The 24,661-nt window shown below is 41.4% G+C and overlaps 1 protein-coding gene across 5 annotated transcripts in view; it reads left to right on the top strand.

Moving 5' to 3' along the window:
* Positions 1 to 24,661, top strand: part of Cobl (cordon-bleu WH2 repeat protein) — a 222,498-nt gene that overhangs the window by 142,254 nt on the left and 55,583 nt on the right. For 3 of the 5 annotated variants that reach the window (XM_041669022.1, XM_041669024.1, XM_041669023.1), the window contains 2 exons: positions 9,183 to 9,321; positions 12,003 to 12,173. In XM_041669022.1, coding sequence (XP_041524956.1) covers positions 9,183 to 9,321; positions 12,003 to 12,173 — 310 coding nt within the window. The remainder of the gene's footprint in view (positions 1 to 9,182; positions 9,322 to 12,002; positions 12,174 to 24,661) is intronic. The other 2 variants (XM_041669025.1, XM_041669026.1) reach the window with 1 other exon arrangement.

Raw genomic sequence — 24,661 nt, forward strand, 5'->3', positions numbered from 1 at the left:
CAGTGGCCATACATTAAAGAGGAAGACGAATTCTTTTCTTCCCTCTGGCAGCTATCAACTGCCAATAACTTCTGAGTAAAGAATGGGGCCACACAGCACTTCCACTGTCAGTTCCCAGATTTTAGTTGGGCTGCTCGTGTGACCATGTGCAGGCCTTGTGTGGCTGGTGTAGGTTTCTGAGTGTGGTAGACTTGTTGAGTCCAGAAGTTTGCATTTCGAAGCACTTCTTCCCATCCTCCTGCTCTTAGATTCTTTCTGCCCCTTCTTTCTTGTTCCCTGTGCCTTGTGGGTGATTGGGGGGTACGTTGAGAAATATGTCATATTCAGAACAGAGAACTCAGTCATCTCTTCTTAGTACTTGGACTGTCTATACCACTAAGCCTTGACTACTGTCCGCTGCAACAGCAACAACAAAATATTCTCTGACAAAGGCTGAAGTTGAGAAGTTGAGAGCAGCCCAGGTCTATTAATATAAACATGAATATTTACAGGACAATTTAACAGCATGGCTACTTACCAAAATAACAGTAGCTGTTTTTACTCTAGGGCCTATTACTACCTCGGCTGTGGGCGTTTCTTATCAGAATTATGTGTATCACACATTGTCTTTTCTGGGACAGGCCTCAAATCCAATCATGTGATTAGTTAACCAATAAGTCAATGCCACTATAGTACTAGTGGGCACATCGTGCCTGATAGGTCGGTATTGAGTAAGACCATTGTTGTCTCCCACTCCCCGACACTGTGAAAGTTGGCTAGCATGTGTGTTTTGAGATCAGTTGGAGATTTATTTCTTTTTTCATTGTCTTCCGCAATAGAGCCTTATCAATAGAGTACTTACAGTAAGAGCAATGGCAATAGCCTTTGTTTTTTCGGAGAACTCTAGGGCTTCCCTTACCAGTAACTTCTAGGAAGATACCTCAGGCCTTACAGTGTGATTTTTCATTAATCTAAGTCTTTTGGAAGTGGTATTATCCACCTATACAGGGTTATTCCATTCAGACCCATCCCCTTTTAAGTTATATTTTGGAATTAGCTTACTAGTGACTACAAAGTGTGATGTCATATATCTTTAATTTTGGCTAATCTACCCACTATTTTCTCTTCTTCCCCAAACCCTGTTCCCCCATCCTCACTTGATTATTTTATTCCTGGTTTTGCCTCTTTCTTTTCACTACATGTATTCCATTATCCTTCTACATATACTTTTAAATTGCATTGTAAAATTGTAGGTTTTCATATGGTTTTCTATATGCCCTCCTTTGTGTTAACTTTTCCCTCCCCATTCTGCTATAGCCCCTCGTCCCTTTCTGCTGCGGCCTTCCACCCCCAGTATCCCCATTGTCTACTTTCACGGTAACTACAATTCCTTACTATCTCTCCCTCTCTAGTGGCTTACTGTCTTATAGGTAGGATTTCAATTGCTGGGATAAAACACCATTTCCAAAGAATTCTTGGGAGCAAAAGCTTTATTTTATTTCCACATCCACATCACAAGGAAATCAGGGCTGGAACTCAAGGCAGAAACATGTCTCAGGCTGGCTTCCCTCCATTGCTGCTGATGTCCTTTGGCAGTTGTCCCATGGTATTGCTATCTGCAAAATTCTGGGGTCTCTGCAACTGGGCTGTACCTTCACTGGTAGCTTCTCCTGGTCTCTCTTCAGGGACTTGACTCTGCTATGTGATGTGAAACGTCAACCTCTCTCCATGAGCTCTAGGGAACCTGCTGAGATTGAAGCTGTGCTTCCTCCCACTGTCTTTCCTGGCCGCTTACCTTGGCAACCCTTAGCTGCTCTCCATGACCCCTTTATGCCTTCAAAACCAGAACCACCTTGGTGATACTTACACCAGGTTCAGCTGGCAGCATGTGTTACAGCCTCGTCCCCCCACAGCTTCTATGTGCTGACCCTGAAGAAATGCTCCCAGAAGATTTCACCTCAGTGATGCTGGCCTCCATTTAATTGCATCTGATTTCTGAGCCTCGGCTGACCAGAATCAGTTGTCCCCATAAAACAAAGATTTTACTCTAGTTGTGATAATCTCTTGTTAATTACAGGTGATTCTTAATCTCAGATGACCAGACACCACAGATTTTTAACACAAAAATACCACTCAAACATCCCCAGTAGACTCACAAAACTCACTATCCAGCTAGTATTCTTTCAGCTCAAGTAAGAAGGCACTTTCAACAATCTTTTAGTGGAGGTCTGGTGATGATGAGTGCCCTCAGCTTTTGTTTTCTGGCAAGGTCTTCATTCCTTCCTCGGTTTGAAGATTTGATTATTTTAAATAAATAACAATTGTGTGTGTTTATTCGTGCTGTGTTATCCTTGATACATTGTAGAAATAGTTAAGCTAATCAATTTACTTGTTACCTCAACAATTTGTCTTTTTGGGGGTGAAAAATATTAATCATCTATTTTCTAAGTAATTTGGTAATGTACACTAGAGTGTTAGGAACCATGGTTACCACCAGGCAACAAGAAAATTTATTCCAGTTTAGCCGAAAAATGGCATCTTTTGATTAAACCCTCCCTTTCTCTCCTCCTCTGTATTCTCTCCTCCTATGTATTCTACAGCTTCTTTCTATGTTTGTACACTGGCAGACATGTAGATTATCTCTGTATTGGCTCTTGTGAGTAACCTGAGAGAGCAGATAGCCCTTCAGCTCACTTATGCCCCTTCCTTAGCAAATGTACCTCGAATGGGACTACCTTGGTCATGTAGTTCATATTTCATGAGCCTACATGCTCTTTCTTGGGAATGACTACTAACTCAAGTTTCTTCTAGTAGTGAGCAATACTGCTTTTTTCTATATCCTCTCCAGCTTCTCTTATCTTTCAAAGTAATAACCATTGTAAAAGGTGTGGTGAGTATTGTGGTTTTAGTTGCCATTTCTGTGATGATTTGCATTATTGACCAGTTTTCGTATATTTGTTGTTATATGAAACAACAAAAAAAAAACCTGGTTTTGTTTGTTTAAGGTAGGGTTTCACAATGCAACTATATTTTTTTTTGGCTTTTAGGATCTTATAAATTTAACCAAAGAGTGCAAAAGTACAAAGCATTGGTAATAAAAACTGAACAAGACTCAAATAAATGAAACGATATTCATTGTTTAAATATTAAAAGTATTAGTGTTATTAATTTATCCATAACACCCAAAGCAATCTACAGGTTCAATCCAGTCAAAATTCCAAAGTTGTTTTTCATACAGGCTGAAGAAACAATCTTATGGTTCACATGAAACTGCAAAAAGACCCCCAAATAAGCCAAACCCCTTGAGTAAAAACCAATGAAACAAACAGCCGGAGAAAATACTCCATGATTTCAACATACAATATAATGTGTTATTAAGCTACTGTAATCACAGCAGCAGAAGATCACATAAAAATAGATGAGTGGCAAATGAGATAGGTCGGAAATATACTCACCAGTGTGTAGTCGCCTGACTTTCAGCAAAGCCACCAATGAGTAAGAGCTTCTTCAATAAATTGTGTTGGAAAAACCGAGCGCTCATTTGTAGAAGAATGAAATTGGACTTTTCTCTTACCCCGTGCACAAACATTAGCTCAACATGGCTTTTAAAGCCTAGAAGTATAAGTCCTGAATTATAAAATTATATGAAGAAAATATACAAAGAAAACTCGGTGACATTAGTGTGGGCAGTTATTGTTGGTAAAGATCTCTGTTTTTAGCAGATAGTTTTGCCAGAGTGTTCTTGGTTGACATTCTGTTTTCCCTCACAACTCCGAATATACCCCCCCCCCCATCACTTCTGGCCTCCACAGTTTCTTCTGAGAAACAAGCTATAACCTCATGCTCGAGTGCAACATTTAACAGTCCCTTCTTGCTGCTTTGGACTTATTCTTTTTGCCTTTGCCTTTGAATACCTTCCTTGTCTCCAGGTGTCCTTAGTGTGGTTTGGGTTCATTTCAGTTTGAATCCTTGGATCTCCCTGAATTTTTAGATAGGATGATTTTGATGACTTCTCCACATATGTGCTACCCTTTCCCCTTTCTTCTCTTTCTTCTCTTTCTGGGACTTCTGTCATGCATCCATTGCTCCCTGTGACGCAGTCTCAGAGAGAACCCTCATCTTCCTTCTTCCTTAGGAAGCCCCTTCACTTGGTCATTTCTAGTGGCATGTTAAATTTGCAAAACCTTTTTTCTGCTTGATCAGGTTTACTAACCCTTACAGTGGCCTTTCAGCGTTGGTTGCTCCAGCGCTCGCTCGTTCTCTCTCTCTCCCTCTCTCTTTCCCAGCTTTTGTCTTTGAGTTGATCCTTGAACTTGTTCACATACAATTTTCATTATGTTGCATGTTCATCTATCTCTCTGTCCTCTTATAACTTGTCAAACTCTACTAAGATAGTTACTTCTAGTTTTTTAAGGTCATCAATCTCCATATTTTTGGGCCCGCTTTCTAGAGATTTAATTTGTTGTTTTTCTCAGGAAACAGTTTTCTGGCTTTTTAATAAGTTGTTATTTTTATTTGTTACTATAAATTGTAATTTGGGAAAAAAAACAAATCACAACAAACAAACAAAAAATCCAAAACTGCTCATTGTCCCAGACTTTAGAGCATAAACATTTTATAGGTCAATCAGGGTAGTAAGTCCATCTGCAGAGCTTGGAACATTTCAAGCTTTGTCTGTGTTTGTATCTTCTCTGGCCCAACCTGATTGTATTACCAGATAGAGTGTCTGTGAATTTCTTTTTGTTCAAGAAGCTTGTAATGTCTTCCTCCCTCTGGTGTTTGTCTGTGGTACTGCAGGTCTCTGACTTTGGGCTGTAGGTCTCCATCATTTCTTCAAGAAACTTGAGAGTGTTCTAAGAAATGCAGTATGTAAAAATCGAGACAAACATTTTTAATATTCGACTAAAGTCCAGGGGTCTTAGTTCCATATGACTCATCTGTCCAGCGGAGTAGCAATCACTTAAGAAAATGCTGGAAATTGTACATATAAGAGGGTAGAGGGAGAGGGGAAAGAGAATATGAGCATAGAAATAACAGATATCAGAAATACATCACTTCTTTCCTTACTCCCAGTCAGCTATGACCAAAACCTTTCAAGCGTGCAAACCTATACAGAAAGCCAAAGCATCGCATGCCCTTCCCACTCTTCTCATCCTCTGATGGATAACCCGTAAGTTGGTGCTGACTCCCGATGGTGCCTCCTGTACCAGCCTCCACTGGTGGATTGCCACCAAGTCTCTGAGCGCCGGAGCAGCCAGCCTTTGATTTTTATTCTTCAGTTCCTGCCATCTGCCCACATCTAAATGACATCAGCTCCCTAAGAGCTCTCCTGTAACCGAGGACAGAGCCAGTCCCTGCCTACGCAAGCCTTCTTAAAATCTGCAGAGCTGGAGGCCTTCTGATTCTTTTGTTCTCCTCCCTAGGGAGATCTGAGCCATGCTGGCTTGGGGGAAGGGATGAGGTACTTGAAGTGAATTGGCTTTCTTATTCATGTTCATGAGCCCGCTCTCCCTTGAGTGGCCTGGGTGCTGCTGCGCCTAGCTGATCACAGGAAGTCTCGTTAGAGCTTTTCAGGCTGCAGATGGATGCTAAGTCATCGCTTGTATAGAACAAGGCCCAGGGCTTCATAGCCCCTCCGTCTCGTCGCTGCAAAGGATTTTGAAATTGGAATAAGTAATTCCGGACTCTGTTGTCTTCACTCTGAACTCCACATCTTGAGAAGTCAAACATAAATAAATGGACTTAATGAAAATTCAGAAGAAGAAAGGACAAAATAAATGTTGGGCAAAGAAACGAGAGTGCTCTAAGAAACGCAGTTTGTAATAATCAAGGCAAACATTCTTAATATTCGACTAAAGGCAAAGGGCCTCAGTTTCATATGGCTCGTCTCTCCAGCTGAGTTACAGGCACTTGAGAAAATGCTGGAATTTTTACATACAAGATAAGAGGATGGAGGGAGGGGAAAAGAGAATATGAACATAGAAAACAGTAAGCATGTGAGAGTTTAGATTTGTTAAGTAGTTTATGATTGTTTCATAATGTATGCATGTATCAAATCATCAGTTTGTATGTAATGTTTACTTATCAATTATACTTCAGTAAACTTGAAAATAAAGGGAGATATGGTTTATAAAGCAAATCAATGTCTCTCCCTTTAAAACCCCTTTAAAATTAGCAAAAATTATTTCTTAAATAGTTTTCAATAATAGGAATTGAAACAATAGCGGTTTTCAGGAGGCCCTGTGGTAAACGCCTAGCCTGGTGAGAACAGCTAAATATTGACTCCTAGGGATAGGACTGATATCAGGCTGGCCCAGAACTCCACTAGGCTACAGAATCTGGGGTAGACTCCACTGCACCCAAGAGTACAGAATGAGCGGGTGCCTGACTGTTGCATATCTGAGCAGGAACACCATGTGACCCTTTCTCCCAGACAGCCATACTTCCAGCTTCTGAAAGATGGCTCCAGACATCAGACATGGCTAAGTCGGAGCTCCATGTGCTGCAAGGGAGGCTTGGGGCCTTCTCATCCTGTTCCTCTTTGTACCCTGAGAGTGCACCTTTAGCAAGGATGCCTGAGAACCATTCTATGTGGGAAGGGCTGACTTAGGAGAGAACCCTGTACAGGTGGCTATGTGGGGCTCTTTCCTGTCAACTGACCAGATTTTGGCCCAGATACTCTAGGGGATCTTGTAAGTGTGTGAATAGACTTTCCCCTCCAAAACAAGATAGTGTAAGCAGTCAGCCAAGGAGCACAGATATATGAAGACAGGTTAAAATGAAATTATCAGGGACAGACAGAGGTGGGGAAGGGGAGAGAGGGAGGAAGAGGTAGGGGAGACTTATAGGAAAATGCAGCATGTACTTTAAAATAACAAAAATAAAAATACTATAGACATACTGCTGTCAAGGAGAAAAATGAAAAAAAAAAACTATAACCAAGAAGGAAGACCACAATGCTGATTTTAAAATAAGTAGAAATCTTGGAAATTACATATGCCATAGCATACTTTAACACTCAAAGAGCTGGGCAATCAAGTAGAGGAAATTACCAAGAGGAAGGCAAGAACACTAGAGAAAAATAGGCAAATTGCTTCACAATCTGTCGTACTCAACCCACTGAAATTCAGAGAGGAAAAACAGGGAAAATGAAAGTAAGGGAAAGCTGAAAGGTGCAACTGGAGAATTCTGCAGGTTTCGAGAATAGAAATGCCTCAGGAAAGGATGAAAAGTGCACAGAATATTGGGACACAGAGTGGAGGGGACCCTCCAGGTCAGCAGCAGGGAAGCCAAAAGCAGGGGAAGACTGAGCCCCAGTGATGTTTGCATCCAGTGGGCACAGAAGCAGTCTGAGAGTGGTCAGCCTTAAGTTTCTAGTATTTTGCAATTGGTTATTCTCCTCTGTATCCATGTACAATGTAATAGGATAAAGATGCTTTTAGATTCAAAATCTCAACAGTCTTCTTCATGTAGAATTTGTTCCGTAAACAGGGGATCAACAGAGTAGAAAAAAAGTTGATTTTCAGGAAGCTCAGCTAGGAAAAGAGAGTTAGGTAGCAAGCCAGTTGTCCCAGGCAGGAGGCAATAGGACAGTGTGAGCTTTGTCATCAGAGCCGGGCCCAGAGGAAACCTTAAGAACTGCTTGTTTTCTGCTTAAGAATTTCAGACTACAGTTGAGTTCAGGTAACAGAAACTGAACCTGTTGGTAAGGACGGAGTACTGAGTCGCTAGAAACTAGATGAAGATTGAAGTTTCAGGGGTATAATGTAGAAGAAAAGTTAACTTCCTCCCACGTGTGTAAGAACTAAGTCCTCATCTTCTGGAGCAGAAAGGCAGGACTCTACCACATGCAAGGCAAAGCAGCATAGGAGCCTTCCTCTGCACCACTGAACTAGTGGCTTCCTCTAAGGGAAGGTGTTTGCTGTGGGTGCTGTTGAAGTGGAGGTGGTAACCAAGACCCCCTGACAACTAGGCTTTGAAGGGCTGTCGTGAGTTTATGTTTGGCCCACTTTTTATGCGAATCTCCTATTTGAAATCATAGGAGATTATCGTGATATATTACAAGTATACTATGCATCATAAACCACGTTAAAAAGAGAAAACTAGAGATTAGAAAAGATATGTCAACTGTTAGCACTTTATCTGAACAAAATTATTTTTTTCTCCTTTTTGTTTCTATATACATTTTAAACTTTTTGCAATAAAAGTATATTACTGATAAAATTTATACATGTTTTGCAGACACACACACACACTTCTAGTCAATAAAAGGGGGTTAGTTTTTGTAGCATGTTGCTGTATAGATACTATATTCTAGTAGTCACGAAGCATGCTTGAATTACTAAATCAAAGAGCACCCACGGTGGGCCTAAGGCACTAGAGGGTGGCAGTGTAATCAGGCTCCAGCCCTGGAAAGGTCTAGTAATGTTTGGTCAGGACTTGGCTATGAACAACTGAAGGCATAAGAGTGACGTCATCCTCTGCACCTAGGCCCTTCCTCTTAATGAATTCCAATCAAGTGAGAATGAACTAATGATAACTTTGCTTGCAAGGAGGGAGGAAAGAGAATAGAGCCCTTCAGGAGCAAAGAACTGTAGTCAGTGGGTTACAGACAAAAACGTTTTCTACTTTCAACTGTGAAACCTGCCCAAGCTGCTGATAGACAGTGTTAGAATTTCATTGTCGCATCTCTGAGCCAGAGCAGGGTTTCTTCTGTTCTGGATATGAGACTGATCCCCCATATCTTGGTCTAAGGAACCTATACATAAATGCTTCACTGTGGGGCTAGATGCAGAGTGGGCACAATGTGGCTCACGCTGGTCCTGGGATGTCCACATGAAGAGGTGGAAAGGGACCTGAGCCTTGAGCCACACTGGTCACTCCTACAAATGAATAAGTTATCTCTGATACTTTAGGAAGGACAAGGGGTCATTTTTTTTCACTCATATAATTCTCTAGAAATGCCTAAAAAAAATGGGCACTGTTTGTACAAACGTGGGAACTGAAAAACATCTCTCTGCCACCTCAGGACCACACCAGGTATTCTAGGCCTGCTCAAGAGAAGCAGACCTGGACAGTCAGTGCTACACAGCATTCCTTTCCTGGCAATGTCACACAGAGCCTGCTCCTGAAGGGCGTGTTGCAAATGTGTATGACCTCATACAGATGAACTAATCCTTTTCATCCTTCATTGTGTTTCCTAGACCTCACTCAGCTCACAGGCTGATCTACAGAAGAAGAAGAGGCGGGCACCAGCTCCTCCTCCACCGCAGCCACCACCACCAAGTCCTGTGGTTCCCAATCGCATGGAGGATAAAGAAGAGAACAGGAAGAGCACAATGGGTAAGTGAGTGTGGCCTGCTGTGTGCATGTCTCTGGGATGCCTGCTTTAACACAGGTCATTCATTAGCACTGTTGTTAACCCTGGCCAGTGGACTCTTTGTTAATTACATTAACCCAGAAAGCATGTATGCTAAAGAAAGAAAGTCTGGAAATGATTAGCTCTGAATTCCCCTATCTTATTTATATGGAGAAAGGCGTCGAGGAGGCGAGGATAGTAGGAAGAGTGGCTTGTGGTTAGAGAACCCAGGACCCCAGGAGAGAGTGATGATGGAGCTCGTGGTGTGAGTGGCTATGGCAGGTGTCTCTGAAGGATGTCTGTAGAGGCTGTTTAGAAAGTGTTTGTCATTTGAAAGACATCTTAGACTCCTTATGGTATGTACAGGCTTTGCATTCTTAATTTGGATGTCTGAAATCTGAAATTCTTCAAAATCTGAAAGTGTTTGAGCATCAACATGATGTTGCAAGTGGAAAATCCTGCACCATGGAGCTTGGTTTCATGAACAAAATTATTTAAAAATTACATGAAATTACCTTCAGCTTCTTTATATAAGGTGTATATGAATTATAAATGAATTTCATATTTAGATTTGAGTTCCATCCCCAAGATACCTCATCATGTATATGCAAATGCTCTAAAATTAGAAAAATCTGAAATCCAAAACACATCTGTCTCTGAGCACTTGGAGATCAACCTGTAATTTCCTATTTGAAAATAACCCCCATGTATATACAGTTTATGCATTTAGCAAAGCCACCATGTTGAGAGTAAGAAAACTCAAAAGAACTAGGCTGGAGTCCTGACACCTATAAGCAAGGAATAACCTGTGAAATCATTATATCCCACCCTCATATGCTGGAGATCATGGGGTGGGGGAAGATGCTAATGGCTTGATTTCTAGGTCCATGAACTTTAGGAGGCTCGTTTTATTTTAAAATCTTTCAGTATCTGCTGTTTCACTGTAGTAACAATACGACTAGCCCTTGTAAAGGAGGGATTAAAAATTGAAGCGTTGGATTTACTTGTTCCCATTATTGAGATTCCCATGGTTAAAAAAGCATCAGAGCCCTGGCTGAAGCCATGAAGCAACCGTGCCCATCATTGACTCAGGCATCCCATTGCTTCTCTATTGACAATGTGTCTGTGGCCCCAAAGGAACAATACTCCCCAAGATAATTGGTTACATTGTCAAGTTCTGAAATTTTAATAAGGGTGACTTGGCTGTTTGTCAGCATTTTTGCTGACAGTACTTTATTTTTAATGCCTGGCATTTCACAGCCTAAGAATCAATTATCCTAAGAAATAATAACCTGCATTTTATGTCAGTTCATTACATTTCCCAGGGGAATATAATATCAGAATGAAAAACAAGGACTGGAGAGACAGAGCAGAAATAAGGTTCCTACCACCAAGCCTAGCTCCCTGTGTTTGACTCTTGGAACCCACATGTAGAAGGAGAGCACTCCAACAGGTTGTCCTCTGATATCCACATGACACTCATGCCCTGATCCATGTGCGTGTATATGTGTGTGAACACTCACATATACAATAAATAAGTAAATAAACAGATAAATGCAATAACCTGAGACTCATGCTGGGCATGAGATCAGCTGGTGCCCATAGATGCCAGCAGAGATGTAAAGTAGGTATCTAGAACTAAGAACTATACTAACATCCCTTCACTGATGGTGCAAAGAGAAGACATGGATAGAGGCAGTTTTCCATTCTTCCTCCTAACTGATCTGTAACTTCTTTGTGGATACAGGAAAGCCAGAAACCTTTATTACTAAACAGTAATGTTACCCTTTAAGGGCAGGAACTGGTAGACAAGGTCTTGTTGGCAGTGAGAAGCTGAACTCCCCTCCCATTCAGAAGAACCCATGAGTTTAGAGGATGTTGACAGCACCCCACAAAACTCAGCAGTAAAATCTAGGTATCTGAGAACCCCGAACACTTTCTGTAACCTGGATCCCATTTCAAAAAAAATTTGAAGACTTTGGTCCTAAAAAAATGAAAGACGTTGATAGTGAGGTGGGGCTAAGAGATAACCCAAGTCACTGGACTGTCTGTTAATAGTAGGTGAATGAAATCGGTGAGCATGGAAAAGGCCAATGGGAGGAATAGTCTCATTTCAACATGACTGCGCTGCCTTCCAGGCTTTCCTGAGTTGTTTCAGGAAATTTATGGAATTGTGCCTAAAAGAGACAAATGGCCGCCAACTAAGCAAATCTTTCCAAATTGTAGCTGAACACTACGTACATGAAATGTTTAAGCATGGGGATGGTTGGCTATGGTGTACTGTTGCGTGAGTGACTTTGATAAGGGGTATGATTGGCTTGATGTAGCGTGAACTGGGATTTGGCATTGGGTGTGGCTGGTTTGGTGCAGACTGAGGCTGGATTTGAAATTGAATGTGGTTGCTTTAGTATTTGACTTGGTATTAGATATAATTTGTTTAGTGTTAGATTTGGTGTTGGGCGTGACCACTTTGGTATAAAATTTGATGTTGTATGTGTCTGCTTTGTTGTTAGATTTTGGTGTTGCATATGGCTGGTTTGGGGCAGAGTGTTGTGGGCTGTGGTGTTGAGTGTGACTGGTTTCGCATCTGGGGAGCAATAGCAATGGTTAAAAGACAGGACATCCTTTGGCTTAACTTTGAATCCTTCCTATTGATTCCATGTAGGTGTTGGACGTCAGGTGCCACAAAAGCCTCCCAGAGGCACAGCCCGGGGCCCACCCCAGTTAGTGCTCCCCCCGCCCCCACCCTACCCTCCTCCTGACACAGATGTGACAGAGCCTGTCACCTTTCCTGGGGAAGGCGCTGGTTCCGAGACCTCAGAGCTGAGACCCAAACGTACGTGCCTCTTGTTTCCATTCCAGCTGTGTGTTGACCCATCTGTCTTTCCGGTCACTACTGATTTAAATCTGTTTCCAGACATTCCCTTCTTGCTTTTGGACATCTGTACCTTTCTTTCCTTTCCAAATTTCTTTCCCAATGCTCAATGCAATGCATCTAGCTTCAGAGCGAAGGCACTGTGAATAGCACACAGTGGCCTGGAAGAACAGTGCGGTTGTTTCTACTTCTGTGAGACTTTAGCTGAAGATGTGCTTGTGGGTATACATTTAGGGAGGAGCTGATGCTCTTGGGGTTGGGAGTTTCCTCAGAATGTGTTCAGAGAGCAACAGCCACCGGCAGAACAAACTTTGCCGTTCTGCTGAGGCTCTCTCAGGATGGCTATGGATGTGTATCAGGGCAGTCAGTGCTCAGGAACTGGGAGGACACCACTTGTAAGTCAACTGTGAAACTCGTGGCCAATGGGCAGGCACTGGAATGCTTCTCTGTAGTAAAAAAAAACTGAGAAACCCAGAGAGGAAGCAGCTTCTGTCTAGTCATAGCCAGAATTAGAGTTCTATTGCGCCTGCATCATCTACACTCAGAGCCTCTTGGGATTCTTTCAATAAATGTTAATAAATATGTATAGCATTTCCCCTTTGAGATGGATAAGAGACTAACATGCTATGCATGATTGGAAGGCATCACCTTCATGCCAGGCCTGTGACAGTGCAGCCTACATCACAGCCCATGTACTCCAGTGGAGCAGTGTCACTCCGAACCAGCCCAACTGCCACCCTCTGTATAACTGTGCTCCATAGGAAGTGTGTGCTCTTCCACCATCGCATTTTCCTCTTTCTAACTTTGGAAATGGCAATTGCCGGCTCCCTATCTTACCTCCTTTCTTTAGCCAAAGTAATGGTGACTCAGTTTACCTTTCTCCACAAATAGTTCTTGTGCGCACCAATTATTTTCATCTTCTTTATGTTGCACATACTTCTTCATATGAATTAGTTGTTATAAGGTATTTGATAATTAATAATCAACTAGCACCAGCTGGTGGCAGTGCACACATTTATTCCCAGCACTCAGGCGGTAGAGGCAGGTAGATCTCTGTGAGTGCCAGGCCAGCCTGATCTATAGAACTAGTTCAAGGACAGACAAGATGACATTAAGAAACCCTGTCTTGAAAAACAAAGAAGGAAATAAAAAAGAATCAACTAGAGATGCTAGAGAGATGACTCGATGGTTAAAAGCAATCTTGCTCTTGTAGAGGATCCAGTTTCTAGCACCTACACAGTGGCTCACAACTATCTGATACCTTCTTCTGACCTCCATGGACACCAGGCAAGCACATGGTGCATATATCAGCATGCAAGTCAACTACTCATACATATAAAAATAAATCTTTTAAAAAATCGACTAGACACCAGTCAGTGAAATGCTAGCTATGGTGGCATCTCTGAAGAGAGGGGTATTCTCGGCCCCCTCACACCAAGGCACACAATGATTTCAGAGGCCACTTCCGTGATTATTTTCCTGATTCACATCTCCTTGTGGAGACAAGTGGACAGGAATAGCTGATGAGCACAGTAGAGTTCATGTTGTCAAGAAAGAACACCCACAAGATCTGCAGTGGAGTGTTCTACAAAGGGTGGGAGAGCCAGGTAAAAACCCAGGTCCTCTCCCCTGCTTGCTTTTCTTCAGACACATCCAGCAGGCAGGTTGAGGCTTTAGGCAGACAGGATCTGGGATGAGCTTACAGAAGCCCTTACAGAACTTCCTCCTTCATTGGTGGCACTATGAAGACATTCCCCAGCCTGCCCTGAGACTTCCTAGGCGGTCTGAAGGGTGTGGAGTAAAGCATCAGACTTGATTTCTTCTGGCCTTGTGGCTCAACTTCTCATCCTTTAGTCACTGCCATCTGACTTTGAGATTCCTTCTACAAGGATGGCATTTCCTTAGCCCTCCACATCATAAATCACCTTTCCTCCACCCTTCCTTACCCACCGAGATTCACATAACAGAGTGAAGAATAGACCATGATAGAGGCCCCAGAATCCATTAGATGAGAGTCAACAAATGCCACTTTGTTCAGTCAGCCTTGGCCTTCAATTCAGTCCAACCCTTTGGAGGAAGCCTGAGGTCACGCCTCTCTCCTGACTGTATGTGCACCAGAATCTCAGGCATCCAATGCAGAGCTTAATTAGCAAAACTGGTCTGCCTAATGTTTATGACATTGAAAACTGGGATCACTTGCCCAACCAGGCAGACTACAACTTGCCTTCTTTGATTTGGGATTCAAAAAATGAGAGAAAACAAAACCTTTGTATTTTTCTGTTTCTTTCCATAAAGCAGATATCTAGTTACTCCTCCTACCTGTCTCAAGAAAGGCAAAAGTGGTGAGCGTATAAAATGTCTGGTATTAATTTATGTCCATATCATATGCTTCTCACCTGCTCTCCCAATCAGACTTCTGGCTTTTGGGAGCTACATGAATGCTCAGTAGAGACATCGTCATGCTAGCTTCAAGCTCTTCTGTATCTTCTCCTGCTTTCAGTTCTCAAAACTTCATTCCTTTTAAAGGAATTACCCTACCCTCACTGGGAATTTCCCTTGAGAATCTCTGAGGGCTTAATGGTCCTTCATGTACAAGGTCTCATGCGGACTTTCCCCTAGCTCTGCCACCATAGAGAACTGAGCTCGAATGCCTTGAGTAATGCAATGAACTTTCTCACTATCGTGTCTCAGACCCTCTCTCGCTTTGTCTGTCCCCTGCTCTTTTCTCTCATTGTGCTGAAATCATCTATGGGACACCTTTGACTTTAGACCACCCTCTGTGATTTGTGTAACAGAGGTATATATCACTTAGGTGTTAGTCTTTCTTGGAAACAGTAAGCTCAACTGCCCATCCTAAGCTTGAGAACATTTCCAAAGCTAGTAGGTGATGGATGGGTATGCAGATGTGGGGAGGCAATGGGAAGACACGAGATAGGTTCTCTAACTCTGTCCTGTGTCTTGATAGCTCCCATTCTATCTTTCTGTTTCAGCTTTTCCCTCACTTCCTCCTTAGCCTTTATAAATATTTGATCTATGGCCATGAAACCACACTAACCTGTAATGGGGAAAATGAAAAGACAGTATCCATGTGTTTGCTCTCACACAGATTTGGGACTTTTGAATGTATTTGGAATCAAGGGCTCCAGAAGCAAGAGAAAGTAGCCATATGTTAATGTATGAGTTCTGCTTTAAGGACCCCTCTATCATTGCCTGTTCTCTAACCCAAATTAGATGATCCCAGCCTAGATCCAGATGCATATGAACTCTGTACATTCCAGAGTGTCAGACAGATAGCACTCTCTGTGTGCACCCTGCTATCTAGGAACAACACTGCCAGCCTTCTAGCTTGAGGTTTTCTTGTTGTTTCTATGTGCTCACCCTTTCAGTTACTATTTTCCATGTATCTGGTATGTGCCTCAGGTAGCTGGAGGCTGTTGTCTTACATTTTTGTTCATTTTGCAACTTGATGCTTAATGTAGTAGAAACCACTCTTCCATTCAGCTTCATTAAAGTGAAAATCACTTGAAAGTAGAGAGAATTCATGAACACCATCCTAGTTGTACCTTAGGATATCCTCAGTGAGTCCACGGTCATAAAAGACCTTGTCTATTTTACTTAAGAAAGATTGACCATCTCAGCAGAGTTTAGTACACCAATTTCTGCTTGCTTATTTTTTCTTTACTTGGAGCTAGTCCTTCAGATGTAGTGAATACCTCTAGAATGGTCCTTAGTAATGTCCTACTTATTAATCTCCTTTCCTGGCCCCAGTGATTCCCAATGAAGAGAATGTGACAAAGTAGTAGGGAGACTCTTGTCACTTCCAAAATGAACATAGAGGATGGCTATGGCTTTAATCTTGGACATCCCTTATTCCTTCCTTCTGGAGAGACCTGGCTGCCATAGGCAAGCTACTTTGGACAAAGAACTGAAGCCCTGCGTCCACTGAACACAAGAATAAATCCTGCCAGCAGCCTCACTGAGTCAATGTGGAGAGGAAGATATCTTGCTGGTAGAGCCTGCATGTGAGTCCCCAGCCTCATGATATATCTCTTGTGGGAGATCTTACCCCACAGTCACCCAAATACATGTGCCTGGTTTCCAGGCCTACCACAAAGCAATGAAGAAAGAAATGTCATTGTATTGAGCTTCTGAATGCTGGGGCAGTTTGTGCAGTAGCAATGGATACCCAAGACAACTGGCAAGGAAATGAAGCCTATCTTCAAGGGCTGGTGCCACCCAGTGAGGGAAAGTCATGTCACAGAGCAGGAGTGTCCGAGATTGGCCCAAACCAGAGATCCAGGTTCTTTCTGCCCCTTCTTTGTTACTTTTGGGGTGATTTCCTTCTCAGGCCTCAAGAAGAGGTCTGTGGTTCTTTCCTAGGATACATCATGACACCAGACTCTTCAGAAGGAGATGACTATCTCTCTTAATCACCTCTGTAGGAGGAAGCAAATTCAGAAGGATTTATCCATCTCTTTGATCACACTGGAAAATGCAGTGGCCCAATGTCTGGCACAAATGATATCACCTTAAATGAACCAAGCTCATATAGACAGAGGGGTTTGAACCAGCTCTCCTTGAGGGATGTGGAAATTGATGGGTGGTGAGGGGGTAATGTGATTAACATTGCATATACAGTCAGTGGTATCCGCCGTGCTTGTTAGAAGCCTTCCGTTTGGTTGTTGTCTGCATAAGGTATGCTGTGAGTGGGTGTAAAGAGAAGGTGCTGTCTATTGGTAAAGGACACATGAAAGGGTAGTCTCAACGGCATCACAGCCAAGAACCTGAAAGCCCCAAATCACCAGAAACAGTCCTCCTGAGGAGCAACAGTGTCATGCAAGACAAGGTACCTCAGACTTGGCATCTACCTGTATATCTCATTTTCTGCTTTCACAGAGCAGAGGAAATACTGATAGAGCTCCTGGCATCAGAATGTAGACATCCTTCCTCACCTGCACTAATCTGTTCCATAGTTTCAGCTGCATTATCTGAATGAACTGGAAGATTCCAGACATAATTCATACATTGTAAATTACTTACTCTCCTAAACCTTGTGATGAAATCTCATACCATTCATCTATATCCTGCCCAGGACCTGAATCACGCCTTTGTCTCTGTGTCCACACTGTTGCTGCTACCTAGTCATTAATATCACTTGGCAGCATTTTAAGGTTGATTGTCAGGATACTGCAGCACCCAAGTCCAAGTAATCCTTATTTTCCTTAACGATGTCCCCAAAGTTGGAGTGGAATGGTGCTCCCTTTAAGTGAAAGGGAAAAGTAAACCATATGCTGAAATTGCTAAGATCTATGGTAAAATAAATGCAACATGCACATGTATATATCTATGTCCGAGTATAGTTGTTAAGTACTTCAATATTCTCAGGAGTTTCTGGCATCTGGTGGGGGCTTTAAAACACGTTCCTTATGGATGGAGGAGGCTACTGTATGCCTTTTCGGTATCCAGAGACTAAAGTGTTTGCCTTCTAGATAATCTTAGTAGTAAGAAAATAGAAAAGTAGCGTTGGTTAAGGTGTGTGTCGAACTCATGAGTCCTAAGAATGTTGAGTGTCATTTAAAATTACTTCCTGCTTTAGAAAACATTCTTTCCTATTCCTAAATAAATTTACTATAATCAAAACGCAGCCTTTGAAAAGCCAACAGAAGGCACATGTGAAGTTGTCTCTGCCAGAGAATAAGTTCTCCCCTCTACCAGCCATTGTTGTACGTACAGATAAGGTTCCTTCTCAATGAGCCTTGCAGTCAGCCTCTTCATGGTCAAAACATCTTTCAGATTCCGCAGGGATGGATGCCGCAGGAAGAAAAGTGATTAGGCTCTGTAGCTGCCCAAAGCCTCACTCATGTCACCAAGTTCATCTCCAACATGGCTGTGCGTGGAAGAAACGTGATTAAGCTCTGTATAGCCTCCCAAAGCCTCATGTCACCAAGTTCATCTCCAACATGGCTGCGTGTGAATGGTTCTTAACATAATTGTAAGAGCAGGAAACTAATAGGTCTCTGCTCTGTATTCTTTAATCTTATTCATATCAATGCTTTCATATTCCCCATTAGGTATCTACTTACACTACTTGCACATGCAAGCTCTTTGAATGCATGTCTAAACCAATAATAACGTGTGCATTTGGATTTTGCTCCCTAGCTTTCTAACTAGCTTCCGTTCTGCTAACGTTTGAATCTGCTCTCTGAATCACTTTTGTGGAATCATCCCGTGAGTTGCACTGAATTGTTTGTTTTCAGGATTTACAGTACAATCATAATTGGGCTATTAATGGCTCTTCAATTACAAATTCCAGTTAGAAGGCCCTGGGGATTTGAAGATAGAGCACATAAAGCTTATAATGACGCATTGTTTTAAATATTTTATTTTTTAGTAAATTTAAAATGACTATCTTTTTCTTACACATTTTCTTGTGCATAGCTTGGGGGAAGTAAGTCTTTCTCTGAGTGTGTGTTTACAAGAGAATTGGCAAAGAATTGTAATGGCACAGGAAAAAAATAGGTCATTCCCCTGTTCTCAGCAGTAGCAGTCACCATCCTGTTATTTCTAGCATTTTGATTTTAAATTGCAATCACTTCTGGGTCTTTTGGTTAAGATCATGTGTAGAATCCTCCTTTAAATTTGAATAGAAGCCCTGTTCTAAAACACATTATGGAAATTCTGAACTGGGAGGAGGGTGTGGAGGAGAATTTAGAGAAAGGAATTACCATTTTGAATTACAAGTTGGTAATTTGAATTTGATTGATGCAGAATTAACAATAACAATTCATACTCCAGGCAAGTGACTCAGCAGAGGAGCTAAGCACAGAGAGATTTGGAGCACACTGTGGTAGTTTGTAGATGCCTGCCTCTCGTCTAACTGCACTTTGGGAACAGATGCTCCCAGAGGGCTGCTGGCTGGTGACATAGAGCCCAAAGCTGGTGAGATGAAGCAAGACTTTGGTAGATGTTATTAAATTTGGATCAGTGGTCCTAAGTCACCTATTCTCTTGTTCCAAAATCCACCCATTCCCACTACTAAATACAAAATCCTTCTGCTTTTGTTTTTTTAAAAACAAACCCATTCATTGAAAAGCTCCTTAAGTCCACAGGTGGGTAGAGATTGGAGCTGGCTCAGGAACCTTCACTTACCCCTTTCTCCTATTGATTTCTGTCTTTCCTGATCATGGCAAGGGAGCTGGCTACACAGCTGCTCCGGCTGCCTTGGGAAAAGGCAGAACATCCAGGAAAACAGGAAATAGATCATGAACAAATAGCCTTTTCCATAAAACAGCAGGAAATTATTGACTCTGGGAGCAGAGCCTGTCCCTGACTAGATTTTCAGCCTGTTATTTTTGTACCTCGGACTTTATTATCCCCACCTAGAGCTAATATTGGATGCTTTTTAATATAGACTCAAGGAAAGCTACAGTCTGTATACAGCAGTAAGGGAAAACAAAAAACTTAGGAGCTCAATTCTTGTTGCTTATCATTTTCAGCACTTTATAAGGTATTTGAAAGAGAATTCAAGAATTTAGTGCCAGTGCAATAGCATGGGCCTGTGTCAGATCATGAAAGTATAACATTAAATTTTCAGTAATTTTGTAAGCAAATTGCTAAGTAGAATTATTAATAAAAAGGAAGCTTGTTAAAGATGAAATTTTTAGTAATTCTTTGAGAATTTCATACAATGGGTTTTGATCTTATTCCCCCCAATCCTCCCAAATCTTCCTCTTCCATGTGCCCATCAAAATGTTTCCTCTTTTGGTTGTTGGTCATTCCCATCAAGTACAGTTTGTGCTGTCCATATAATATTCGATTTGTGGCCTTTCATTGGGATGTAGTTAACCTACCAGGGGACACACCTTAAAGGAAACTGACTTTCCTGGCAGCTATTGGTTGTCAAGAAAACTCCTTAGCTAGGGATGGGCCTTTTTGCCCACCTCCACTGTCTCCCTGCTGGGATGTGGCCTGGCTTGAGCTCACACATGTCTTGTGCGCACTGTGAGTTCATGTGTGCAGCCATCCTGCTGTGTCTTGGAAACGGTTTCCGTTTAGTTATCCACTGCCTCTAGCTCTTGCTGTCTTTCTGTTCTCTCTTCCACAGTGGTCCCTGAGTTTTGGGAGGAAGCAGTGTGATGTAGATATCCCATTTAGGGCTGAGAAGATATAAAGAGAGAAAGTATAGAGCACCGCGGCATAAAAGAATAGTGGGGGATAATGAACAGGAAGGGATTAATGGGGTGAGGGATGGAAGAATAGGGTAAAGGAGGGAATATAGAGAAGGAGAACAACACTAACGCTATTTCAACAAAGTCATAGGAAATCTACTACTTCTTAAAATATATACATACACACATATAAAGATTTTAAAAAGAATTACTCTGTAACAGAGCAGCAATTCCACTGCTAGACATCATATCCTTACAAATAAAAAGCCTAGTGCTAGGTGTGGGTTATTACTTTTGGAATTGTTAGCCAATGCGGCTCCAAAGACCCCAGACATTACAGGCTATTATCAATGCTCTTGGTTTCCCTGAAGAACTTGATAGTAAGAACCTGTTGCTGCAGATATCACAAATTGGAGTTATAGAACATGGAAAAGTCAAGCTGGTGCTCACCTTGAAGCCTCATCTCTACCAGCTAGTTTTCATAGCACTGGAAGGTACACGATGCATGACACCAGAGGAGAACAGTGATTATCAGGACTACCCAGCTGTGACTCCTGCAAGCCACAATAATAACTGGCCTGCAATACTTGCAATCATGGCACAAATGTCATGTGAGTAGCCAATCATTTTCTGATTAGATTTAAGGCCTGCTCCACAAGATGAAACCCATACCTGGCACCATTATTGAAAGCCTATGGCTAAACAGTGCCTAGGTCCTAGAGAAGGACCTACCAGTATTTCACATAGTATTAAACCAACTCTTATTGGTGGGTATGACTTACTGTTATACCCACAAATTAGTACCTCTCTCTTCCCTAATCAGAGAAGCTTATTTTTGCTATAAATGGTGATTAAGACAGAGATACACAATTGTTCATGATACAAAGAATAAAAAAAATCAAATTATATTTTGGCTGCTATAAATTAAGGAATTTGACAAAACTTAATGAAAGCATTCAATCAGAATCAATTGATTATATAAAACTTATAAAAGCAGGATTATGTATCTCATTATTTCTTATAAATATTGTGCTTTACATCCTTAACAAAACTGATAATTATTTATGCTTTTGCTTCTATACAGCTGGTTATTATTTACCATCATATCTTGAGAAAGAAATAGCAAATATAAATAGGATGGAGAAAAGAAGTAAGATTGTTTAGGAAAGCTAAAGACAAGTTTATCTTAAATTTTCTACAAGTTAATTAAGCACCACATTGGCTCAATAATTATACCTTTACAACTATGGTTGTGTGTCTTAAATTCTTAACTTGCAGAATGAAATTAAGTTAGGAATCCTGCTTTTTTAATATGAAGTATCATAAGAACTTCTTTCTGGATTCATATAAATTTAAATCCTTCTAAGAAATAAGAAATGGATATATGGTTTTTCAGGAATGGTGAGAAAAATATTAAGTAATATTGCTTTCTTTTATTATTTAAAAATAAATAAGGTCCATGGTTATTTTTGTTAGGGTTTCTGTTGCTGCGAAGAGACATCATGACCATGGAAACTTTTATAAAGGAAAACATTTAATTTGGAGTGGCTCGTGTACAGTTCAGAGGTTCAATTTATCATCTTCATGGTGCGGAACATGGCAGCACACAGGCAGACATGGTGCTGGAGTAGCTGAGAGTCCTACATCTTGCAGGAAACAGGAGGTCGACTGAGAGACTGGGCAGTATCCTGAGCATAGGAAACCTCAAAGCCCGCCCCTACAGTGATGCACTTCCTCCAGCAAGGCCATACCCACCCCAACAAAGCCATACCTCCTAATAGTGCCACTCCTTATGAGATTATGGAGGCCAATTACATTCAAACTACCACAATGACCTTGGCATTCCTATATGTCTTAGGGAGCCATGTGCAATGGTATAAATTTTAAGTCCTTGATTTCTGTCCCTAACCATAAGACTTAAAGCTTCACACTACTTCCCTTTAGTTGTTATTTCTATCACAAGTCATTCTTGTCCTAGAGGAAATAGCAGGACAGAAAATAGCTTAGGACCTTTCAAAAATTGTCTCAACCTGCACCGACACCTCATGTCTATCTCCAACTCAGTGAACTCTGACCTCTTAATCTATGCTTGCTTTCTGCCCAGTATCACCAGCATCAAGAAGGGGTATCTGAACTCAAGAACAGTATAAAACAATACAATCTGTTTTTCACTATTTCTACAGGTATCTTAGGCATTTTTTTCCCCAAGAGGTAGTCTTGCTTCTAGCTGAAGAGTTATTGACAATTGATGAAGAACTGCTGGGAGTGACAGAGTGAGTTTTCTTCAGGGATGCATCTCCTGGGAGGCTATCCATGCCCCCAATGGATGGTCCTATACCCGTGCACATACTGGCAGCACTAAGTGAACCCAACAGTATTTTTTAAAGGATACAGGAAGTTGAAATTAAAAAAAAATGGTGGGGAATAGGAGAGGAAGGAGTTGAAAAGGATGAAATGGGGACGGTGGATTTGATCAATACTCTTAATAAGCATGTATGAAATTCTTAAACCATAAGAAAACTAAAATAAAATAAATGAGGTATAGCTTTTTCCTTCCAACTAATAGGTGTTATTGCCTGTTCTATTTGGTGACCTGGAAGACCTACAACAGTGAACGATAATGGTAGTTATAACACTGTTTTCACTGGAGACAGAATTCTACTGCTGGATCAATAGACCTGTCTAACAACAAACCGGGGAAAGACTAAAAAAAGCAATGCTGTCGTACAATGCTGACGTCAATTGGCCAGCACCACTCCGTGTGCGGTGCTGAATCTCCAGGGGCTGAAGTGCATGGTGTCAGCAGGCGGTTGCTCTACCAGGACTTGACATTCACTCTGCCATCTATTTCCTCTACAGTTTATTGCTGTGCTGCGTTCCCTGCTCATGGCAAGCGCTCCTGAGAGACAGGCCTCTTCCGGCCTCAGGCTTTTCCTGGTGTCTCTGCTGTCCCGGCTCTGATGCTGCTGTCATTCTGCGTCCTTCCACTTTCAGGACAAAAAAAAAGAAAGAAAGCTCATTTGTACCCCCTTTACTTTCTTTAGAATTTACATATAAAAGAAAAAAATGGCAAAGATTTGCTTAAGGTTCATATTTTGTTGAAGGAGGGAAAGACTTTGAGATATGAATTTAAAGTTGGTAATATTGATAATATTGACTTATTTGACCTTCACTGATAAATGCATCTCTTCCTGCGAAGTCCATTACTTTACTGTTGATTCATACTATTCTTACTTGGGGTTCTTTTCTAGAAGCTAGTCTCTATTTTCCTCAAAAGTAGGTTGTATACATGATTTGTCTGGTATTTTCAATTTGGGAAGGATGGAAACAGTCTATCTACCTTGTAAAACAAAGTGCTGAACATGTGAACTCAGGACCTAGGATATAAACCTCCCCACTTGGGCATTCATGGGCCCAACTCCTTGGTGTGTCTCCAGTTTTTCTGTTACTCTATCATCTGCCATTTGACTAGTTTCCAAAAAAAGGGAGAAGGGGAGCTGTTTCTCTCTTCATCTGTTCATTGTTCATTCATCTTTTTCCTGCTAGACACTCATCAAGCACTTACCTGATGCTAGGCATTGTCCCGCTATCCAGAAGATAAGAGTAGATAGCAAACACATGGGTTTTACTTAGATGTGGAAGGAAAAAAAAAAAAACAGTGGCTCAATTTGACAAATACTGGTCCTAAGATTTGTACAGATGACAAAGGTACCAGAGAGTGTAACAACTATGTCTACACAGAATGTTTTGGATTTTTATGGAGTCCAAGATGCCTCTGCAATCTTCAGGAAACTGACAAACTCTGTCATCATACATCTGTTACTGTCACCTCTGTCAGTCCAGAAAGAGTAGGTAAGGATCATCATATTGGAAGGTTCAAGGTTGAGCAGAAAAGGCAAATGTTCCTTGCTTGCTTTTGTTAAGTTTTATGAGTGTTCAAAGACACATTTGTTCTAGAGAGGTTTTCGTGTTTCTCTCCGAATCTTTTAAAAGATTGTTGCTTAGAGGAATTTTTATTGCTCTTGTCAATCGCAATGAAAACATTAGCTAGCAATTGTTCTTGATGATAGTAATGAAAACATTAGCTAACAAATACAGGCATGATCATAACAGGTGCTAGTATATGTGATAAAACAAATACAAGCTAGAAGTACATAAAACCAACGTCGTGCCATGAATTGGAAGAAAGAGCCAAAAAATGATAGGAATCTCTATCTCTCTCTCTCTCTCTCTCTCTCTCTCTCTCTCTCTTTCTCTCCACACCCACATGCACATTAGAAA

This window comes from Microtus oregoni, unplaced genomic scaffold (assembly GCF_018167655.1).
Source record: "Microtus oregoni isolate MIOR12 unplaced genomic scaffold, Mior012 000019F_ref0000042, whole genome shotgun sequence".
NCBI classification, from domain to species: domain Eukaryota; kingdom Metazoa; phylum Chordata; class Mammalia; order Rodentia; family Cricetidae; genus Microtus; species Microtus oregoni.